The sequence below is a fragment of the Megascapheus bottae genome, chromosome 5 (assembly GCF_031878675.1).
Source record: "Megascapheus bottae isolate mThoBot1 chromosome 5, mThoBot2.hap1, whole genome shotgun sequence".
Taxonomy (NCBI): Eukaryota; Metazoa; Chordata; class Mammalia; order Rodentia; family Geomyidae; genus Megascapheus; species Megascapheus bottae.
The window spans coordinates 68257407-68276188 of NC_143513.1; the positions used below are offsets into that span (position 1 = coordinate 68257407).

The 18782-nt window shown below is 41.1% G+C and overlaps 1 protein-coding gene across 6 annotated transcripts in view; it reads left to right on the top strand.

The window, feature by feature from the left end:
* Nrf1 (nuclear respiratory factor 1) overlaps positions 1 to 18782 on the top strand; it is a 116225-nt gene that overhangs the window by 37605 nt on the left and 59838 nt on the right. For all 6 annotated transcript variants that reach the window (XM_090333282.1, XM_090333278.1, XM_090333279.1 and 3 more), the window contains exons 2-6: positions 31 to 175; positions 989 to 1217; positions 7210 to 7324; positions 9145 to 9271; positions 12990 to 13130. In XM_090333282.1, coding sequence (XP_090189408.1) covers positions 995 to 1217; positions 7210 to 7324; positions 9145 to 9271; positions 12990 to 13130 — 606 coding nt within the window. In that variant the 5' untranslated portion in view covers positions 31 to 175; positions 989 to 994. The remainder of the gene's footprint in view (positions 1 to 30; positions 176 to 988; positions 1218 to 7209; positions 7325 to 9144; positions 9272 to 12989; positions 13131 to 18782) is intronic.

Here is an 18782-nt window from a genome sequence, read left to right on the forward strand (position 1 = left end):
TAATTTGACTTTTTTTTTTCTCTTTTTAAGGTAGAATAATATGTGGTACATATTTTGTTCCCCATTAACCCACTGATGGACGCTTGGGTAGCTTCCACCTTTTGGCTATTATGAATAATGCTATGAACATGGATGTATACAAATCTCTTTGAGATCCTGCCTTCACTTCTTCTGGGTAAGTACCAGTAGTGGAATTGCTGGATTTTATAATAGTTGTATTTAAAATTCTTTTGGAGCCAACAGACAAAATTTTATATACAAGGATGTTCACTATGCTGGTGTTCATAATAACAGAAATATGGAAATCTCTTTGCTTCATCAGTAGACAATTGGTTACATAAATTATCCAATGAAGTATAGGCCTTTCAAGGAGCATAGTTTTGTATGCAGAAAATAATGTTGAATTATTATATTTTGGTAGGGGGAAAACATTGGCTTGGAATATGAAGAAAATACTAAATATGGGGTGGGGAGTTGGGCCTAGTGGTAGAGTGCTCACCTAACTTGCATGAAGGCCTGGGTTTGATTCCTCGGTACCACGTACATAGAAAAAGCTGGAAATGGTGCTGTGGCTCAAGTGGTAGAGTTCTAGCCTAGAGAAAGTCCAAGGACAGTGCTCAAGTCCCAGGACCAGCCAAAAAAAGAAAAGAAAATACTAAATATTTCAATCACTAAGTGATTGTATGTCCACTATATCATATGCTAGTCACAGGATGGTTTATCTTTTTATTATATATTATCTTTATTATGATGATATTTAATGTTTTGTGACTCTAGGTACATACATACAGTGTGAATTTCCATCAAAATAGTATCATATAAGGAAAATATTCTACCATTTTCCTCTCGTATTTGAATTAAGTTTCCTATTTCCTATGCTTGGGTAAATCAGAGATTTGTTAAAGTTCTTATGTCCTGGAAGATACTCTCTTTTCGTTTAAACACTGTGTTACATTATTCACTGAATCCTTTTTTTTTCTGATGGTAGATCTTCATGGAGGAACACGGAGTGACCCAGACTGAACACATGGCTACCATAGAAGCCCATGCAGTGGCCCAACAAGTCCAGCAGGTCCATGTGGCCACTTACACGGAACACAGTATGCTGAGTGCTGATGAAGACTCCCCCTCATCCCCTGAGGACACTTCTTATGATGACTCAGATATACTCAACTCCACAGCAGCTGATGAGGTAACAGCCCATCTGGCTGCTGCAGGTAATGTTTGGACTGGAAGGTCTTTTTATTTTTTTTTTCTTCCTTTTTTAAACTTAATATCATTCCTGTCTGAAAGAGCCTAGGATTTAAGGACTCTCAGTTTAAAGACTTATATTTTAACTCGAACCTAAATTATTCTGAGACCTGAGTTCTTTGGTCATTTAGTATTAGGGTTATGGCTTTGGTTTTGTTGTCTTGTTCATTATGACAGTCTTGGCTAGTTTTGTTTTGTTGTTTCTATTTAAACAAGGTCTCACTTATATAGCCCAGTCTGGCCTGAAATTCATGGTCTTCCTTCTTCAGCCTTCTGGGTACAATCTTGTACTCCCACACTTGGCTTCTTTTGGTTCCTTCCCTCTCTTCTACCCTCCCCCTTTCCCCCCCCCAGCCTGGGGCTTGAACTCTCAGGGCCTGGACACTGTTCTTGGGCATTCTCAAGGCTAGAGCTCTACCACTTGAGCCACAGTATCACACCTGGCCTTTTCTGGGTATGTGAATCGAGCCTGGGTCTTTGTGCTTGGGCATGCACTCTACTATTAGGCCAAACTCCCACGCTAGTTTTTTTTTTTTTTTTTTTTTTTTTTTTTTAAGACTTGTTGCCCCGGGCGAGGTAGCTCATGCCTGTAATCCTATCTACTTAAGAGACTGAGATCTGAAGATCGGAGGTTTAAAGCCAGCCCAGGCACTAAAGTCCATGAGACTATTTCCAGTTAACAACTAGAAAAATGTAAGTGGTGCTGAGGCTCAAGGGATAGGGTGGTAGCCTTGAGCTGAAGAGCTATGAGACAATACTTAGGCCCAGAGTTCAAGCCCCAAGACTGATAAAAAAGGAAAAGATTTGTTGTTGCTGCTGATGTTGTGATGGGATTTCAAACTTAGGACTTCCTACATGCTAGGCAAGTGATACTTCTCAGCCCTAGAATTTCTAGTGTGGATTGTTGTTTGTTTTTGTACCTCCATCCTTTTTTTTTCACCCCTCCTAAATTACCACTAATTATTTCTTGTTCTGGTTCTAAAAAATACTTTCTTTAGATCTCTATAGTAAACATTACAATTTTACATATGGTAACTCAGCATTTGAAGTATTTTTAGAGCTATTTCTTGTTCATGTTGACCATTCTTCTTACATACTGTTAATATGTGAATGCATGTTGGATGATGTCTTTGGAAAATTATTTTTAGAAATTGTCATTTTTCGTGCCAGGAAGTTAGCCTAATGGTAGAGCCAAGTGGCTCAAGTGGAAGAGCTCTAGCTTTGAGAAAGTCCCAGGACTGACCAAAAAAAATGAAAGAAAAGAAAGCCAGGTAATGGTAGCTCATGCCTATAATCCTAGCTACTCAGGAGGCTGTGATCCTCAGATCACAGTTCAAAGCCAGCCTGTGCACTAAAGAATGGGAGACTTTTTTTTTTTTTTTTTACCCGTCCTGGGCTTGAGCTCAGGGCCTGAGCACTGTCCTTAGACTTTCTCAAGGCTAGAACTCTAGCACTTGAGCCTCAGCACCACTTCCAGCTTTCTCTATATATGTGGTACCAAGGAATCGAACCCAGGTCTTCGTGCATGCTAGGCAAGCACTTTAACCACTAGGCCAAACTCCTGGCCCTAGAGTGGTAGACTCTTATCTCCAATTAATCACTAGAAAATGGGAAGTAGGGCAATGGCTTAAGGGGTAGGGTGGTAGCCTTGAGCTGAAGAGCTCTGGGACATCGCCCATGCCCAGAATTCAAGCCCCATGACCCACAAAAAGGAAAAAAAAAGTCATTTCTGCCAGGCACTGGTGATTCATACTGTTAATTTTAGCTGAATATTCAGGAGGCTGAGATCTAAGGATTGCAATGCAAAGCCAGCTTGGACAGGAAAGTTCATGAGACTCCTATTGCCAATTTACAACCAAAACTAGAATTATGGAGTTGTGGCTTAAAGTGGTAGAGTGCTATCATTGTGCAGAAAAGCTCAGGGACAGTGTCAGGGCCTGAGTTCAAGCCTGAATTACAAAGAAGAGTTACTAAGAAAGGAAGGAAGGAAAGAAGGAAAGTCATTTCCTCTAGAGATGAATTTTGTTTCTACCTTGTGTCAGAGACCACTAAAAATACTGGATCAACTTAAACAAAAATAAGATTTTGAGATTTTTCTGAGATCCTAGATTGTAAAGCTGAATTGCAGTTTTTAAAGTCATTTTGTGGGGGCAGTATAGCCTAGTGGTAGAGTGCCTGCCTAGCATGAATGAAGCCCTGGGTTCAATTCCTTAGCACCAGATACACAGAAAAAGCCAAAAGTGGAACTGTGGCTCAAGTAGTAGAGCACTAGTCTTGAGAAAGCCAAGGACAGTGCCTGGGCCCTGGGTTTAAGCCCCAGGACTGACTGACATACATAAATACATACATACATACATAAATACATACATACATACATACATACATACATAAAATCATTTTTAATATATAGCATGATAATGAGAAGACTTCATATGAACCACGAGTCATAGGAACTGAGTCTGCCTTTGCTTAAGGAACATTAACAAAAGAAAGTTTTAACAATATGCTGTGTTTAGGGAAGGGGAGGTGGTTAATAGCAAAATATATATGAAAAATGTGTTTTTTGTTTGTTTTGGTTTTTTTTTTTTGAGCAGGCGTCATGGGGCTTGAACTCTGGGCCTAGGCACTGTCCCTGAGCTCTTCAGCTCAAGGCTACTACCCTACCACTTGAGCCTCTGCCCTACTTCCCATTTTCTAGTGGTTAATTGGAGATAAGTCTCACATTCTTTAGTGCCTGGGATGGCTTTGAACTGTGATCCTCAGTTCTCAGCCTCCTGAGTAGCTAAGATTACAGGCATGAGTCACTAGGCCCAGCTTATTTGAAATGTGGGGGTTTTGCATATATTTTGTGAAATACTTACACTTCCCAGAAGAGGGCATCCTAACATAATGAATCCAGATGAATTTAGGATGTTAACCTAAAGCAGTGCTTTTGAGATACAGCATTGGTATTTTGGCTTTGACAGGAAAAGTGGCTGGAGATACAGCTAAGGAGTAGAATTCTTGCCTGGCATATGTAGAGGAAGCTTCAGGTTCAATTCCTAGTACTACTCTCTCCCATTTTCCCCCCTGTCCCCCCCCATCCCCCCAAAAAAAGATCAGAGCCTGGTGCAATGGCACATGCTTGTAATCCTAGGATCACTTGACCCCATGAGTTAAAACCAGCCTGAGCAACATAATGAGAAAAAGAATTTTTTTTTAATCACGAAAGGACTTATAATTTAATACTTTCATGTGGTGGTGTAGAAACTGGTCTAGATAATAAAAATGACTTGTTATTTCATCATTTAATAATTATTGAGGAATTATACTATATGTCTTACTAGGTATATAGTACTACAGTTGAATAAGCTTGTCCTGAAGGAGTTTTTAGTTCCATGGCAGAGAAGCCTACAAATAGTAAAGTAATACAAACTTTTAGATATAAATAAACTAATAGTAAAATAAAATAAAACTTTAGAAGCCAGGCATTGGTGGCTGATGACTATAACCCTAGCTACTCAGAAGGCTGAGATCTGAGATCAGGGTTCAAAGCCAACCTGGGTAGAAAAGTATCTAAGATTATGCTGCTCAGGCTGGTTTTAACACCTAAGGCCAAGTGATCCTCCTGTCTCAGGTTCCTTAAATAACTAGGATTTCAAGCATGTGCCATTGCACCAGGCTCTGATCTTTTATTGGGGGGGTAGGATGGGGGAGAGCAGTGCTAGGAATTGAACCTGGAGCTTCCCCTACACATGCCAGGCTAGAATTCTACTCCTCAGCTATATCCCTAACCACCTTTCCTGTCAATACCAATATACCAATGTCATATCTTCAGTTAACCAGCAAAAAGCCAGAAGTAGAGCTGTGGCTTGAGTAGTAGAGCTGTCATTTGGGGTGGGAAGCTAAGGGAAAGTGCTCAGGCCCAGAGTTCAAGCCCTAATTCTGACACATAAATAAATAAATAAATACATACATACATACATACATACATACATACATACATACGTACATACATACATACATACCACTGGATGCTCTGAAGAAAATATTGATGTAAAGTAATGGAGAGAGGAAGTAGCATATTGCAGCTTCCTGTTTTATAGTCTGGTAAGGCTCCTGTTCGGGGGTGAGTTGTGCTGATGAGGCTCAGCACAGGGTAGTGACAAAGAGTGCATTTCATACTGAGGAAGTTAGAAAAGTAAGAACTTCCAGATGGTGGCTCATGTATGTAATCCTAGGAGGTCAAGTTTGGGAAGATCAAAGTTCCAGGCCTGCCCAGAAAAGAAAGTTCATGAGATCTCATCATAGCCTGTACAAATCTAGGTGAAGCTGTGAGCATATGTCATGCCAGCTATGTGGCATGATAAGGAATATAAATAGGAAGATCATAGTCTGAACTGGCCCTTGCAGAAAGTGAGACCTTATTTGAAAAATAGTGGAAGCAAAAAGGACCGGGGACATGGCTTAACTGGTAGAGCACCTGCCTTGAGGCTTTGAGTTCACACCCTGATACCACCACAGGAAAAGAAGGAAATCCTGCCATATATAATAACATAGGTTAACCTTGAGGACATTTTGCTAATTGAAAGAAAGAGAGGAGAGTGAGGAGGTAGAGAGGAGGGAAGGAAGGAAGAAAGGAGAAAGGAGTGAAGGAGAAGAAAAAAAAGGGAGAGAGGAATAAAGACTGCAGTATGAATACATCCATTTCCTACCAGCTGTTGGTAATGGAAAGCAAGCAGTCATCTTGATTTTGCTTGCTTTGGGTATTTAGACAGGCTTATTTAAGTCAGACTAGTGATATTACCAAGACTCATATATCAATGTTCATGTACGTTTATAGGTAAGATTATTGTAATCAGCTACACAGAGCAGTTTACTTAAAAAAAAAATTTTTTTTTTTTGGTCAGTCGTGGGACTTGAACTCTGGGCCTGGGCATTGTCCTTGAGCTCTTTAGCTCAAGGCTACCACCGTGACAAAAGTCAAATGCCCTTTTAAAGGGGTGAGGGTGGGGAGTCATCTTTGTTGAGATAGTAGAGGTTTGAGTAGCATTACCTTTCGGCTATTTTTTCTATTATATATTTGCTCCAGGGCAAGCTAGATCAACTTTTATTAACATTTTCTTAGAGTAGGAAAATATTTCATCTTTTTTTGCCAGGGTGCTTTCATCAACTTGACCTTGTAGTCAGCACCTGCATTTTTGGCATTATTCCCAGATACACATGAAGAGTTTTCCAAATAAGTCTGTATTTTTCCAAATATTCCTCATATATATTTATATTGGAATTCCAAGTGTGAGTGTTTCTGTCCAAATTCCTTAACTTGGCAGTGCTTGGGGTAATGGGAATGGCACATAGGAATAGAAATGAAATTTTCAGTCTGTAACTGGTTAGGGTTTTGGCAAGCCTCCTCTCAATGTTGCAATTATTCCTAGCACTTCTAAGAATACTGCCTTAACAGTATAGGCAAAACAAAACAACAGCCTCATATAAAATTCAAGCTAGAATGTAGTTGCAAGAGGCAAAAATTGTTTGCTTTATAAAAAGATCCATTTTAGATGGGTGCTGGAGGCTTATGCCTATAATCCTAGCTACTAGATCATGGTTTGACTCTCCTTGGGCAGGAAAGTCCATGAGATTCTTACCTCCAACTACCTACCTACCAGAAGACCAGAAGTGGAGTTGTGGCTCAAAGTGGTAGAGTGCTAGCCTTGAGTGAAAAAACTTAGGGACAGCACCCTAGCCCTGAGTTCAAGTCCTGTAGGACTTGAACAACAACAAAGATTTATTTTAAGTTTTATTGGTAAACCACTATGTCTGATTAATGTAAAAAATAGTATATATTAATAATATCAGGAGACATTCTATATTCATGAACACCATTTGGGTAAGAAATTCTAGCTTTTTATCCTGTAATTGTGTTCTGACTTCTACAGTTACAGTCTCCTGCCTAATCCCGGCATATACTTATTATTTCAGGTCCTGTGGGAATGGCTGCTGCTGCTGCTGTGGCAACCGGGAAGAAACGGAAACGGCCTCATGTGTTTGAGTCTAATCCATCTATCCGGAAGAGGCAGCAGACACGTTTGCTTCGGTGAGGCTGCTGCTCCTCAGAAACTTCCATGCGGATAGCAGTTACAACATACATTACTAGGTTCCTCCAGACACCCGATTAGAGTCCTTGATGATAGATTCAGTTAGACTTGAAAATGAAATACAGAAATACAGTTTAATCAATATATCAGTGTATAGTAGTGTGATATTTATCACATTAATTCGTTCCGAGAAAATGTGTATGCCTTTTATGTGCCAGGCAATGTTCTAGGTAGGCATTGGAATGTAAAAATAAACAGCAAGTTCTAACAGAGGAGGAAAAAAATGAAATGAACAAAATACTGAAGACAGCCAGGCCTAGTAGCTCACGCCTATAATCCTAGCTACTCAGGAGGCTGAAATCTTAGGACCCAGGTTCAAAGCCAGCTGGGGCACTAAAGTTTGTGAGACTTACCTCCAATTGGCTCAAGGGGTAGGGCAGTAGCCTTGAGCTAAAAAGCTCAGAGACAAAGCCCAAGCCCAGAGTTCAAGTCCCATGACTGACAAAAAAAAAAAAATACTAAAACCAGGAGGTAGGAGCATAGTAATTTCTCTCCTCTAGGGATGGTTTGAAGGAACTGGAAGAATAACCCTGTGGATATCTAAGGGAAGAAATTTCTGGATGAACATTTCTGGCTCTTCATAGAGAGCCAAGGCTCTGAAAGTGAGACTCTGAGATGGGACTTGGTAGCTTGTTTAAGGGACAGGATGAGAAGATGTGGTCAGAGTAGCCAAGAAGAGCCCCAATTGAGAGATCTTCTATATCAGGGACTTGAGTGTTGTTCCAAGCAAAATGGAAGTCAGTGAAGGCTTTGACCAAAACACTGATAATCTGACAATGCATTTGAATAATCATACAGGCTAGTCAATTGAGTAGACAAGTGGATGCAGACAATGATCAAGAAGTTATTGTAATTCTAGGCCAGAGATGAAAGGCCCAATGTGGCATATGGGTGCCAGTGGCCCATGCCTATAAATTCCTGTTACTTAGAAGGCTAGTTCTGTGGATCATGGTTTGAACTACCAGGAGGCTCAGATCTGAAGATCTCGGTTCAAAGCCAGCCCAGCGCTAAAGACCAAGACCTCAGAGGCTCTTATCTCTATTTAATTACTAGAAAACAGGAAATAGGGCTGTGGCTCAGGGGTAGGGTGGTAGCCTTGGGCTGAAGAGCTCAGGGACAGCGCCTAGGCCCAGATTTCAAACCCTATGTCCCACAAAAAAGAAAAAAAAAGGGATAACTCCCAGGCTCTGAGTTCAAGCCCTAACATATTCTCCTCTTCCCCCTGCGCCCCCCCCAAAGGGGGAAAAATAAGAATCATTTATTCTTGAATTTTCCATGTTAGTGAGACCAGGAAGAATGATGATTGCTGTGTTCAAAATCAGCACAAATTCCCTGTAGTCCTACATAGATGGGTTAGTCATTGGTCATACATATTTCTGCTGAACAAGATTTCGTACCACATTCTCCTTTTTTTCACATTTTGGGTAAAAGGGCACAGAATCATCTTAAATCAAAGAAAATTCTATCCATTTTCTGTCAATGTAATTTTTTTTGAATTTCTTATTTATTTGCTTATGTGTTTATTTATTTATTTTTGCCAGTTGTAGGGCTTGAACTCAGGGCCTGAGCACTGTCCTTGGACTTTTCTCAAGGTTAGAGTTCTACCACTTGAGCCACAGCACCACTTCTATGTATGTGGTATTGAGGAATTGAACCCTGGTCTTCGTGCATGCTAGGCAAGCATTCTACCACTAGGCCAAACTCCCAGACCCAATTTCCATCTTTTGTGACTTTTTATTCTCTTTTTGTTCTGTTTCAGGAAGCTTCGAGCCACATTAGATGAATATACTACTCGAGTAGGACAGCAAGCAATTGTCCTCTGTATATCTCCCTCCAAACCCAATCCTGTCTTCAAAGTATTTGGTGCAGCACCTTTGGAGAATGTGGTAAGTCTACAGCTGTGGTCTCACATGGTCTTTGACTTGTGTGGGTTATTGACTTTTGACCCACTTTCTAGTACAATAGTTGGCACTTTTGCAGGACTGTCTTGCAGAGGTAGAAGTTAAGATTTACTTTTTTTTTTTTTGCCAGTCCTGGGACTTGAACTCAGGGCCTAAGCACTGTCCTTGGGCTTTCTCAAGGCTAGAGCTCTACCACTTGAGCCACAGCACCACTTCTGCCTTTTTCTATGTATGTGGTACCTAGGAATCTCCCTGGTCTTCATGCATGCTAGGCAAGCACTCTTACCTCTAGGCCAAACTCCCAGCCAAGATTTACTTTTACAACTACTTCATGAAGCAAAATAAAGAAAGATGATAGGAATTTTACCTCAGGAGATGCAGTGAGAATAGAGAACAGTTAGGAAACCAGTGTAATTTGTGGAAATCAAACCTCAAATTGGAAAATGGAGAGCCATATGCATATATACACAGGAATGAGTTTCCATGGTATAAACTCCTTTGACCAAATTAGGTTTTTAAAGTTACAAAGTGAAAGTTTTATTCTTCATTTGTTTACTTACTCAACAAATAGCTATTTTACATTGTTACGTACCATATAAATCCTTCAGAGGTTCAGGATTTAAATCAAGGAATATTGAGACCTACAAACCTAGAAACCTCACCTGAGGCCATAGAGGAAATGAGACTGGCACTGGGGCTGGAGATAGAATACGATGAAGCCTGCAGGGTTTTGTGGGCCACAGCTGAGTTTGGCTTTGGGCCAGGTGGCTCTAGAATTAAAGGTCTGAGGGCAGCTCTGCTGTCAACAGTCAATTCTATACCTCAAATAAGAATCAAATTTTAGTTTCATTGGAGGTGCTACACTCTTGTGTGTTTGTGGCATGATTTTCCTATGTAGTCCAGGCTGGCCTCCAAATTTACAGTCTTCCTCCTAACTCATCCTCTTTAGTGCTAAGATTGTTCATTCTTAGTAAAAGCCTACATCTAAGAATTTGTCTTGATACAATAAAGTTCAAAGAACTGGGTGTTGTGGTTCATACCTGTAATCCTAATGACTCAGAAGGCTGAGATCTGGAGAGCATAGTTTGAAGCCAGCATGGACAGGAAAGTCCACAAGACTCCTCTGCAATTAACCACCAGAAAACTGGAAGTGGCACTGTAGCTCAAAGTGATAGAGCGTTAGCCTTGAGCAGAAGAGCTCAGGGACAGCTTCCAAGCCCTATGACTGACAAAAATGAAAGTTCAGAGACCCAGAACCCAGGCTTATACCTTATCAGTTTTTTCCTGTGGGCTTCTAATACAAAAAAACTACATTAGAATACTAAAACATCGAGAATAAAAAATAGAATTCCCTTGCTGGGAGTTTGGCCTAGTGGGAGAGCGCTTGCCTAGCATGTATGAAGACCTGGGTTTGATTCCTCAGTACCACATACATAGAAAAAGCTGAAAGTGGTGCTGTGACTCAAGTGGTAGAGCTTATCCAAAGGACAGTGCTCAGGCCCTGAGTTCAAAAAAGAAACCAGGATATCCTAGCTACATGGGAGGTGGACATTAGAAGGACTGAGGCCCGAGGAATTGAACCCAGGTCTTTGTGCATACTAAACAAGCACTCTATCACTAGGCCAAACTCCCAGCTTCCTACTACAATCTTTTGAGTCCAAACCCCTGTACCACCAAGAAAGGAAGAAAAGGAGAAGTGGGGGAGAAAAGCAGGCAAGCAAGCAAGCAAGCAAACAGAAGCAAATTGTCTACAATGAGTCTATAAATTTGTAATGTTTTTCTTTCATCCTCTTAGTCATAGAAGATTCTGTAACTACAACAATCATACTGCTTAATCAACAGCAATACCAGTAATACTTTTTTTGTGTGTGTATGTGTGTAGGGGGTGGAGTTCATGGGACTTAGACTTGGTTAGGGCACTGTCCCTGAGCTCTTCAGCTCAAGTCTACAGCTCTACCCTTGAGCCAAGCCCCACTTCCTATTTTCTAGAGGTTAACTGGAGATAAGAGTCTCGGGTCCTTTTGTGCCTGGGCTGGCTTTGAACCTTGATCCTCAGATCTCAGCCTCCTGAGTAGCTAGGATTACAGGTGTGAGCCACCATGTCCAGCAACAGTGATGCTTTTCTAAATGTTTGGAGTGGAATAATAAGAATCTTTTTGTGTATGTGTGTATGCCAGTCCTAAGGCTTGAACTCAATTCTTGCCTACTGTCCCTGAGCTTTTTTTTTTTTTGCCAGTCCTGGGCTTGAGCTCAGGGCCTGAGCACTGTCCTTGGACTTTCTCAAGGCTAGAGCTCTACCGCTTGAGCCTCAGCACCACTTCCAGCTTTTTTCTATGCATGTGGTACCAAGGAATCGAACCCGGGTCTTCGTGCATGCCAGGCAAGCACTCTACCACTAGGCCAAACTCCTGGCCCCTGTCCCTGAGCTTTTTTGCTCATAGTGCTCTCCCACTTAAGCCACAACTTTACTTCTGGTTTTTGGTGGATAATTAGAGATAAATGACAGACTTTCCTGCCTGGAATGGCTTTGAACCATGATCCTCAGATCTCAGTCTCCTGAGGAACTAGGATTACAGGCGTGAGCCGCTAATGCCCAGCTGAGATTCTTTGGTTTATAATCCTTACGAGATACCAGTAAGGAAACCTGACTTGCTGATACTTTCGTCTACTTAGCAGAAGGCCCAGAACCCAAATATTGTTGGAACTTTGGCAAACCTAATCTTGTCTGTCTGTCTGTCTTTCCTTCCTTCCTTCCTTCCTTCCTTCCTTCCTTCCTTCCTTCCTTCCTTCCTTTCTTTCTTTCTTTCTTTCTTTCTTTCTTTCTTTCTTTCTTTCTTTTTGTTCTAAGATAAGCCCTTGAGCCCTAAAGCAAGTTAATTTGAGCCCTAAATGTAAGTTAATTTCCTACTGCCCCTGGAGGTGCCCTCACTGCTTCCCCTTGAGTATTCTTATATGTGAATGAATTCATTACTAATGGTCATAGGACCCTGCATCTACATGTATATAGATGTATATGCATCTGTGCTTTGCTGCATGCTTTGCTGCTGCAGGGTTCTCTGTCCTTGAGAAACTTTTCTGTGTAGTGGAACCAAGGAACCCTAGTTGAGACCTGGGCTAGTACTACAGAGACATCACACCTTTGATGTTCACTGCCGATATTCCCAGCACTTTTTGCACTCCGCTCTCTAGTATGTGCCTCTTTTCAGTACAGCCTCTTGTACACTTGAATCTCCTGTCTGTGTGATATTTGGCTTTTGTAGCAAGTAGTGGTTTTGACTAGGTTACTTAGAACTTTAGATACATAAGTCCCTGAGGATCTTCAAAATGATTTTGAGAATCAACTGCCAGTTAGGTGTAGCCTGGGAAATGGAGAGTATTGATTGCTGTTCCTGTTAGATCTGTAACAGATGATACACCTGTGTTGACAAATATTTTAACTGAAAAGCAGTATTTCCATAAAACTTTTCCCATTAACTTGGTTTCTGCTGTTGTTACATGTAATTTCATCATCTTTTCATTTAACTCTGTTCAGTGTAATGTCTTTGAGGCCACAGGTATTTTTACCTGCCAGTTGTGGAAGGGTTTGTTCTTTGGCCCTCAGTGGCTCCGGAAGGTCAGCCCCACCTACTCTGTTGTTGCTTGGCACCACTCTCCTTCCTGGTTGTTAAGCATCTTGTTTACTTCTGTCCTTAATTCCCTGCAGGTGCGAAAGTACAAGAGCATGATCCTGGAAGACCTGGAGTCTGCTCTGGCAGAACACGCCCCTGCGCCACAGGAGGTTAACTCAGAGCTGCCACCTCTCACCATCGATGGGATTCCAGTCTCTGTGGACAAAATGACCCAGGTAAGAGGCGGGAAGTGAGGAGGAGATGCAAAGAGGCATGCATAGTCGTGGGCGGACCTCTGCTTTTCCTAGCTTTGTCCTTGGAGATCCAACTAGAGTAAGATGCCGACTTGGAGTGTGCTGATCAATCATGAGCAGCCTTGGGGAAGCTGGGGAATTGCTGGAGGAGGGTCCTGACTGAGGACAGGCTCGCATTCCTCCTACTGGCAGTTCCTTTTCATTGGGAAACTTAGCTTGCTTGGAACTGGTGGAGTTTAATGCATCACATGGGACGTGTGTCAAATGGGACATGTTAGTATCATGGGCTGAGCTGCTGCTCTATGTAAATTCCAAGTACTGAAACAAACATCAAGTAAAGGTTCCCCTTCCACCCCCCGCTTGGAAAATAAGAACACAAAATTCAGAGTGACACTTCAGGCTGTTGAAATAGTTTTAAGAAGGGTAAATAAGACTGATAAAGGGAGAAAGGTTGATGGAGTACATTGTATGCATGTGCGGAATCCTACTTGTATAATTAATGTATACTAATCAAATACTTTGTGTGGGAGGATACTGGGACTTGAACTCAAGGCTATGAACTTGGATTTAGCTTTTTCACTCATGGCTGGCATTCTAATGCTTGAGCCATACTTCTCATTCTTCTTTGGGGGGGTGGAGGGAGAGTCTGTCACAGGTTTTGAACTCTGAGCCTGGATGCTGTCCCTGAGTTTCTAATGGTTAATTGGAGATAAGACTGTTAGGTTTGTCTGCCTTAGGTAGCTTTGAATGATGATCCTCAGGTTTCAGCCTCCTAAATAGCTAGGATTATAAGCATGAGCCACCAGTACCTGGCTGTTCAAACATTCTTTTAACCATAAACAATAAGGAACATCTCTTGAGTCATTCATTCTCTCCCTCTTTATCTGAGAAGGGTTATCAAAGTATATTTAGCTTAATGTATCAGCATACCCAAGCAATTTTACTGGGATTGTTCCTTTAGTTTTTTTTTTTCAAGACTCTCAATAGCATGATCAAGATCACTTTATAAGGTATACTTCCCACATTTTTTCTTTCTTAGATCTTTCTGTGTCTCATCCTCAGTGTTTCTTATTTAGCCTTCTGGTAGTATTTAGGTTGACTGCACCTTTCTTCCTTAAATATTTTCTTGTCCTGTTCTCTGTGACCCACAAAGGACATCCTCCTACCTCACTTGGCCCTTCTGTTGGCTCTTCCGCTGTTCATCTGATGATCACTATTGGTATGTTCCAGGGCCTGGGCCTTAGTTCTGTATCTTTAGTGTTTCTCCAAGTGATTTCATCCTGAACAATCTTATTTTATAAAAGTAAACAGAGGCCGGGAGTTTGGCCTAGTGGTTAAAGTGCTTGCCTAGCATGCACGAAGACCCGGGTTTGATTCCTCCGTACCACCTACATAGAAAAAAGCCAGAAGTGGTGCTGAGGCTCAAGTGGTAGAGCTCTAGTCTTGAGAAAGTCCAAGGACAGTGCTCAGGCCCTGAGCTCAAGCCCAGGACTGGCAAAAAAAAAAAAAAAAAAAAAAATGAAAGTAAACAGAGAAGGGAGAGGGGGAGAGAGAGAGAGAGAAATACTAGTGGCTCATGCCTGTAATCTTAGCCACTTGACTTAGGAATCCAAAATGATTTGAGGCTAAGAAGAGTCTACAATTGAGACCCCCCTTTTCAACTAGTAGTTAGTGCCACAGTGTCTGTCATCCAGCTTGAATGGGAGGCTAAGACCAAGATGATCACAGTTCCTGACCAGGAGAGAAGTCCTCTGGAATCTACCTTAGAAAAGAAGCTGAAGGTGGTCACCGGTGGCTCACACCTTTAATCCTAGCTACTCTGGAGGCGGAGATCTAATGATTGTGGTTCAAAGCCAGCGGGCACGAAATACTCTTATGTCCAATTAACCACCAGAAAACTGGAAGTGGCCCTGTGGCTCAAGTAGTAGAGCAATATCCTTGAGCTGAAGAGTTCAAGGATAGCACCCAGGCCCAGACTTCAAGCCCCACAGCTGACAAAAAAAAAAAGAAAAGAAGCTGAGTATGGTGGTACATGTTGATCATTCCAGCTATGCCACCTCTCAACCTACAAACCACTGTCTAAAAATTAGGAGTCTGAGACAGGCACTGGTAGTTCATACCTGTAATCCTAGCAGTTCAGGAGGCTGAGATCTGAGGATTGAGATTCAAAGCCAGCCTGGGCACAAAAGTCTGTGAGACATTTATCACCAGAAAACCAGAAGTGGCTCTGTGGCTTAACGTGGTAATGTTAGCGGTAGTGTTAGCGTTGAGTTGAAGAGCTCAGGGACAGCATCCAGACTCAGAATTCAAGCCCCAGGACAGGCCAAAAAAAAACCCATTAGGAGTCTATACTGATGTAATTTAGTATATTGGCCTAGCTCACAAAATATAAAAGCTATGGATAAGACCCTCCCATTTTATACTGGGGGCTGGTGGCTCATGCCTGTAAACCTAGCTACTCAGGAGGCAAAGATTTGAGGATCATGGTTCAAAACCAGTTGAGGCAGAAAAGTCCATGTGACTCTTTATCTAGAGTTAACCCCCAGAAAGCCAGAAGTGGTGCAGTGGCTCAAACTGATAGAGCATTAGTCTGAGCAAAAGAGCTCAGGGATAGCACTCAGGCCCTGAGTTCAAGCTCATGACCAACCAAAAGCAACAACAACAAAAGAACATCATTTTGCTGGCTCCAGTGGATCATGCCTATAATCCTAGCTACTTGGGGAAGCTGAGGTCTAAGGATCACAGTGCAAAGCCAGCCTGGGTAGGAAAGTCCATGAACTCTTATTTATCTCTGGTAACCACTAAAAATGCAGAAATGGAGTTGTGGCTCAAGTGATAGAGTGCTAGCCTTGAGCAAAAAATGCTCAGGGACAATGCCCAGGCCCTGAATTTCGGGGCTGGCACCAAAAAAAAAAAAAAAAAAAGAAAGGAGAAAAATAACAGAAAGAGACAGACACATAGTTTGGTAGTGTTTGTAATGATTAAATGAAAACTTTAGCTACCTTTAAGAATAAATCACTAGAACTCAGCCTATATGCTATAAAACCAGAAGTGGCACACTGACTCAAGTGGACAGTGCCCAGCTCTTGAGTTCAAGCCCCAAGACTGGCCAAAAAAAAAAATTTAGATGAAATAGTGTCAAACTTTCTAAGTTATCTAGGATAGTCTTGAATTCCTGGGCTAAATTAATCCTACATCAGCTCCTTTTAAATCAGTTAGGAAAATTTTCTAGGATATTGCAGACTAGAACAGGGATCATGTTCAACATGTCTTGTGTTACTGTTAGTCAGTAGTTTGAAATGAGATTCTGCCTTTATAAACTCTCAAGCCATGCCAATGGGTATTTGAGTCAAGGAATTGCTTTATTTGCTAAAGAATCTTTAACAATAATTACTGTTTTGCTAATAGAAAGTCACTTCTGCTCTTTATGATGGTTGAAGCCTTTAGAATTCTCATGTACACTCACAAAGTCTTTGGAGGAAGCTGGGTTCAGGCAGTGGCTCCTGCCTATAACCCCACCTACTTAGGAAGCTGAGATCTGAGGTTCACAGTTCAGAGCCAGCCCTGGCAAGCAAGTCTGTGAGATTCTTTATCTCTAATAAATTACCAAAAAGCTAGAAGTGGAGCTGGGGCTCAAGCAATAGAACTCTATAGCCCCGAGCATAAAGAAGCTCAGGTCAGTGCACAGACTGAGTTCAAGCCCCAGGTTCAGCACATATACACAATCTTTTGAGGCAAAGATAATATTATAGATAATAATATATTCTTATAATATATGTTATATATGATATATACTGTTATATATGGTATTACATATCATATATAATATTATAATATCTTTTCAGGCAAATATAATATTATAGAAAATTCATCTTCGTAAAAGACCTGAACAGGTTCAAATCCACTCCTCTTTCCCTTCTCCCTTCCCTCTACTCTCTGAACTTGCTGTCCTTCTCTTACTCTCACTGGGGCCATTTCTATTGCTTTACTATTCCCAGGAGTGATGATGCAACAGGGTAGTAATTCTTCATCAGTTTCAGAGAAAATTAAGCACAGCAATTGCTTGGTTAGAAAGAAGTTATTCACAAGACATGCCCTGTATAACTTGGAAAACTTGCAGTTAATTTACCCAATCGTCCAGAAACTAGGACATACTAAATCCACTAGCACAACAATGTTCATTGCCGCACTACTTACCATAGCAAAGATATGGAACCAACCTACATGCCCCTCAGTTGATGAGTGGATCAACAAGATGTATTTATACACAATGGAATTCTGCGCTGCTGTCAGAAAGAACGACATCGCCCCATTTGTAAGGAAATGGAAAGACTTAGAAAAAATCATATTAAGTGAAGTAAGCCAGACTCAAAGGAACATAGGCTCAATGGTTTCCCTCATTTGTCATAATCAGTAGAAACCTTGGGCTCTTCTAGCAGAGATTTACCATAGAACAAAACCTAGATTCATAAGGCCATATAGAATTACGCTAAATGAAATGACCTCCAGGATATAGAAACAAAAGCCATATAACAAGTGATTGTTGTCCTTAACACACTATGTTATCTCTCATCTCCTTTGCTGTCCCTTAGTTATCTCATATTATTACAGTATTTCACCTGGTTATCTGATATATTGGATATATGCGTATTTGGTTATTTGAAGTCGGATAGGGAAGGGAGGAAAACAAGATGAGGGGTGGGAGGAGGGAAATGGGGACCAAGACATGAGAAAGAGTATCAATGTATGTGAAGTAATACACCTTCTATCTGGTGAATATAATGTAACCCTTCTATTAATTACAATAAAAAAAACATGCAGTTATCAGTTTAGGTTTTTGAGGGTTTTATTTGGTTATTGGTAATAACTGGGGTTTGAACTCAAGGCTTCATACTTGCTTAAGCAGGCATGCTAATGTTGAGCCATACCCCCAATCTTGAGGGTTTGGTCCTATTTTAACAAAGCATAGTAAGTCTAGTCTTTTTTTTTTTTTAATCATAAAGTAAAAACAAATGATAAGTTGAGTAAAATAAGGTAGACTTGCCAGGAAAATAGTTTTTGATCATTATGTACGAGATGTTTTAAGTGGATAAAATCATAGAGACAGAAAATGGAGAAGTTACTAAGAGTTGGAGAAGTAGAAATCAGGAGTTAGGGCCTGGAGTGTGGCATGGTGGTAGAGTGCTTGCCTACCATATACAAAGACCAGGTTTCAGTTCCTTAATCCCAGGTACATAGAAAAATCCATTGGTGTTGTGGCTCAAGTGGTAGCTCAAGAACACTCCTAAGTTCAAGTCCTAGGAGTGGGAGAAAAAAAAAATTGATCTATCTAGAACAAATTAATACGCCCTTGAAATTAATAAGAAAAAGATTTAAAAATTAAGCAAATCAGTTCATAGAGAGAAAAAATAATCAGTAAGCATATAAAAGGATTCTCAACTCACTAGTAATGAAAATTAAAATACGAAGTTATGCTGAAAGGCACTAAAGACAATGAGACTCTTATCTCAAATTAATCTCTAGAAAATAGGAAGTGGGGCTGTGGCTCCTGGGGTAGGGCAGTCACCTTGAGCTGAAGAGGTCAGGGACAGCGCCCAGTCCCAGAGTTCAAGCCCCATGACTCACCAAAAAAAA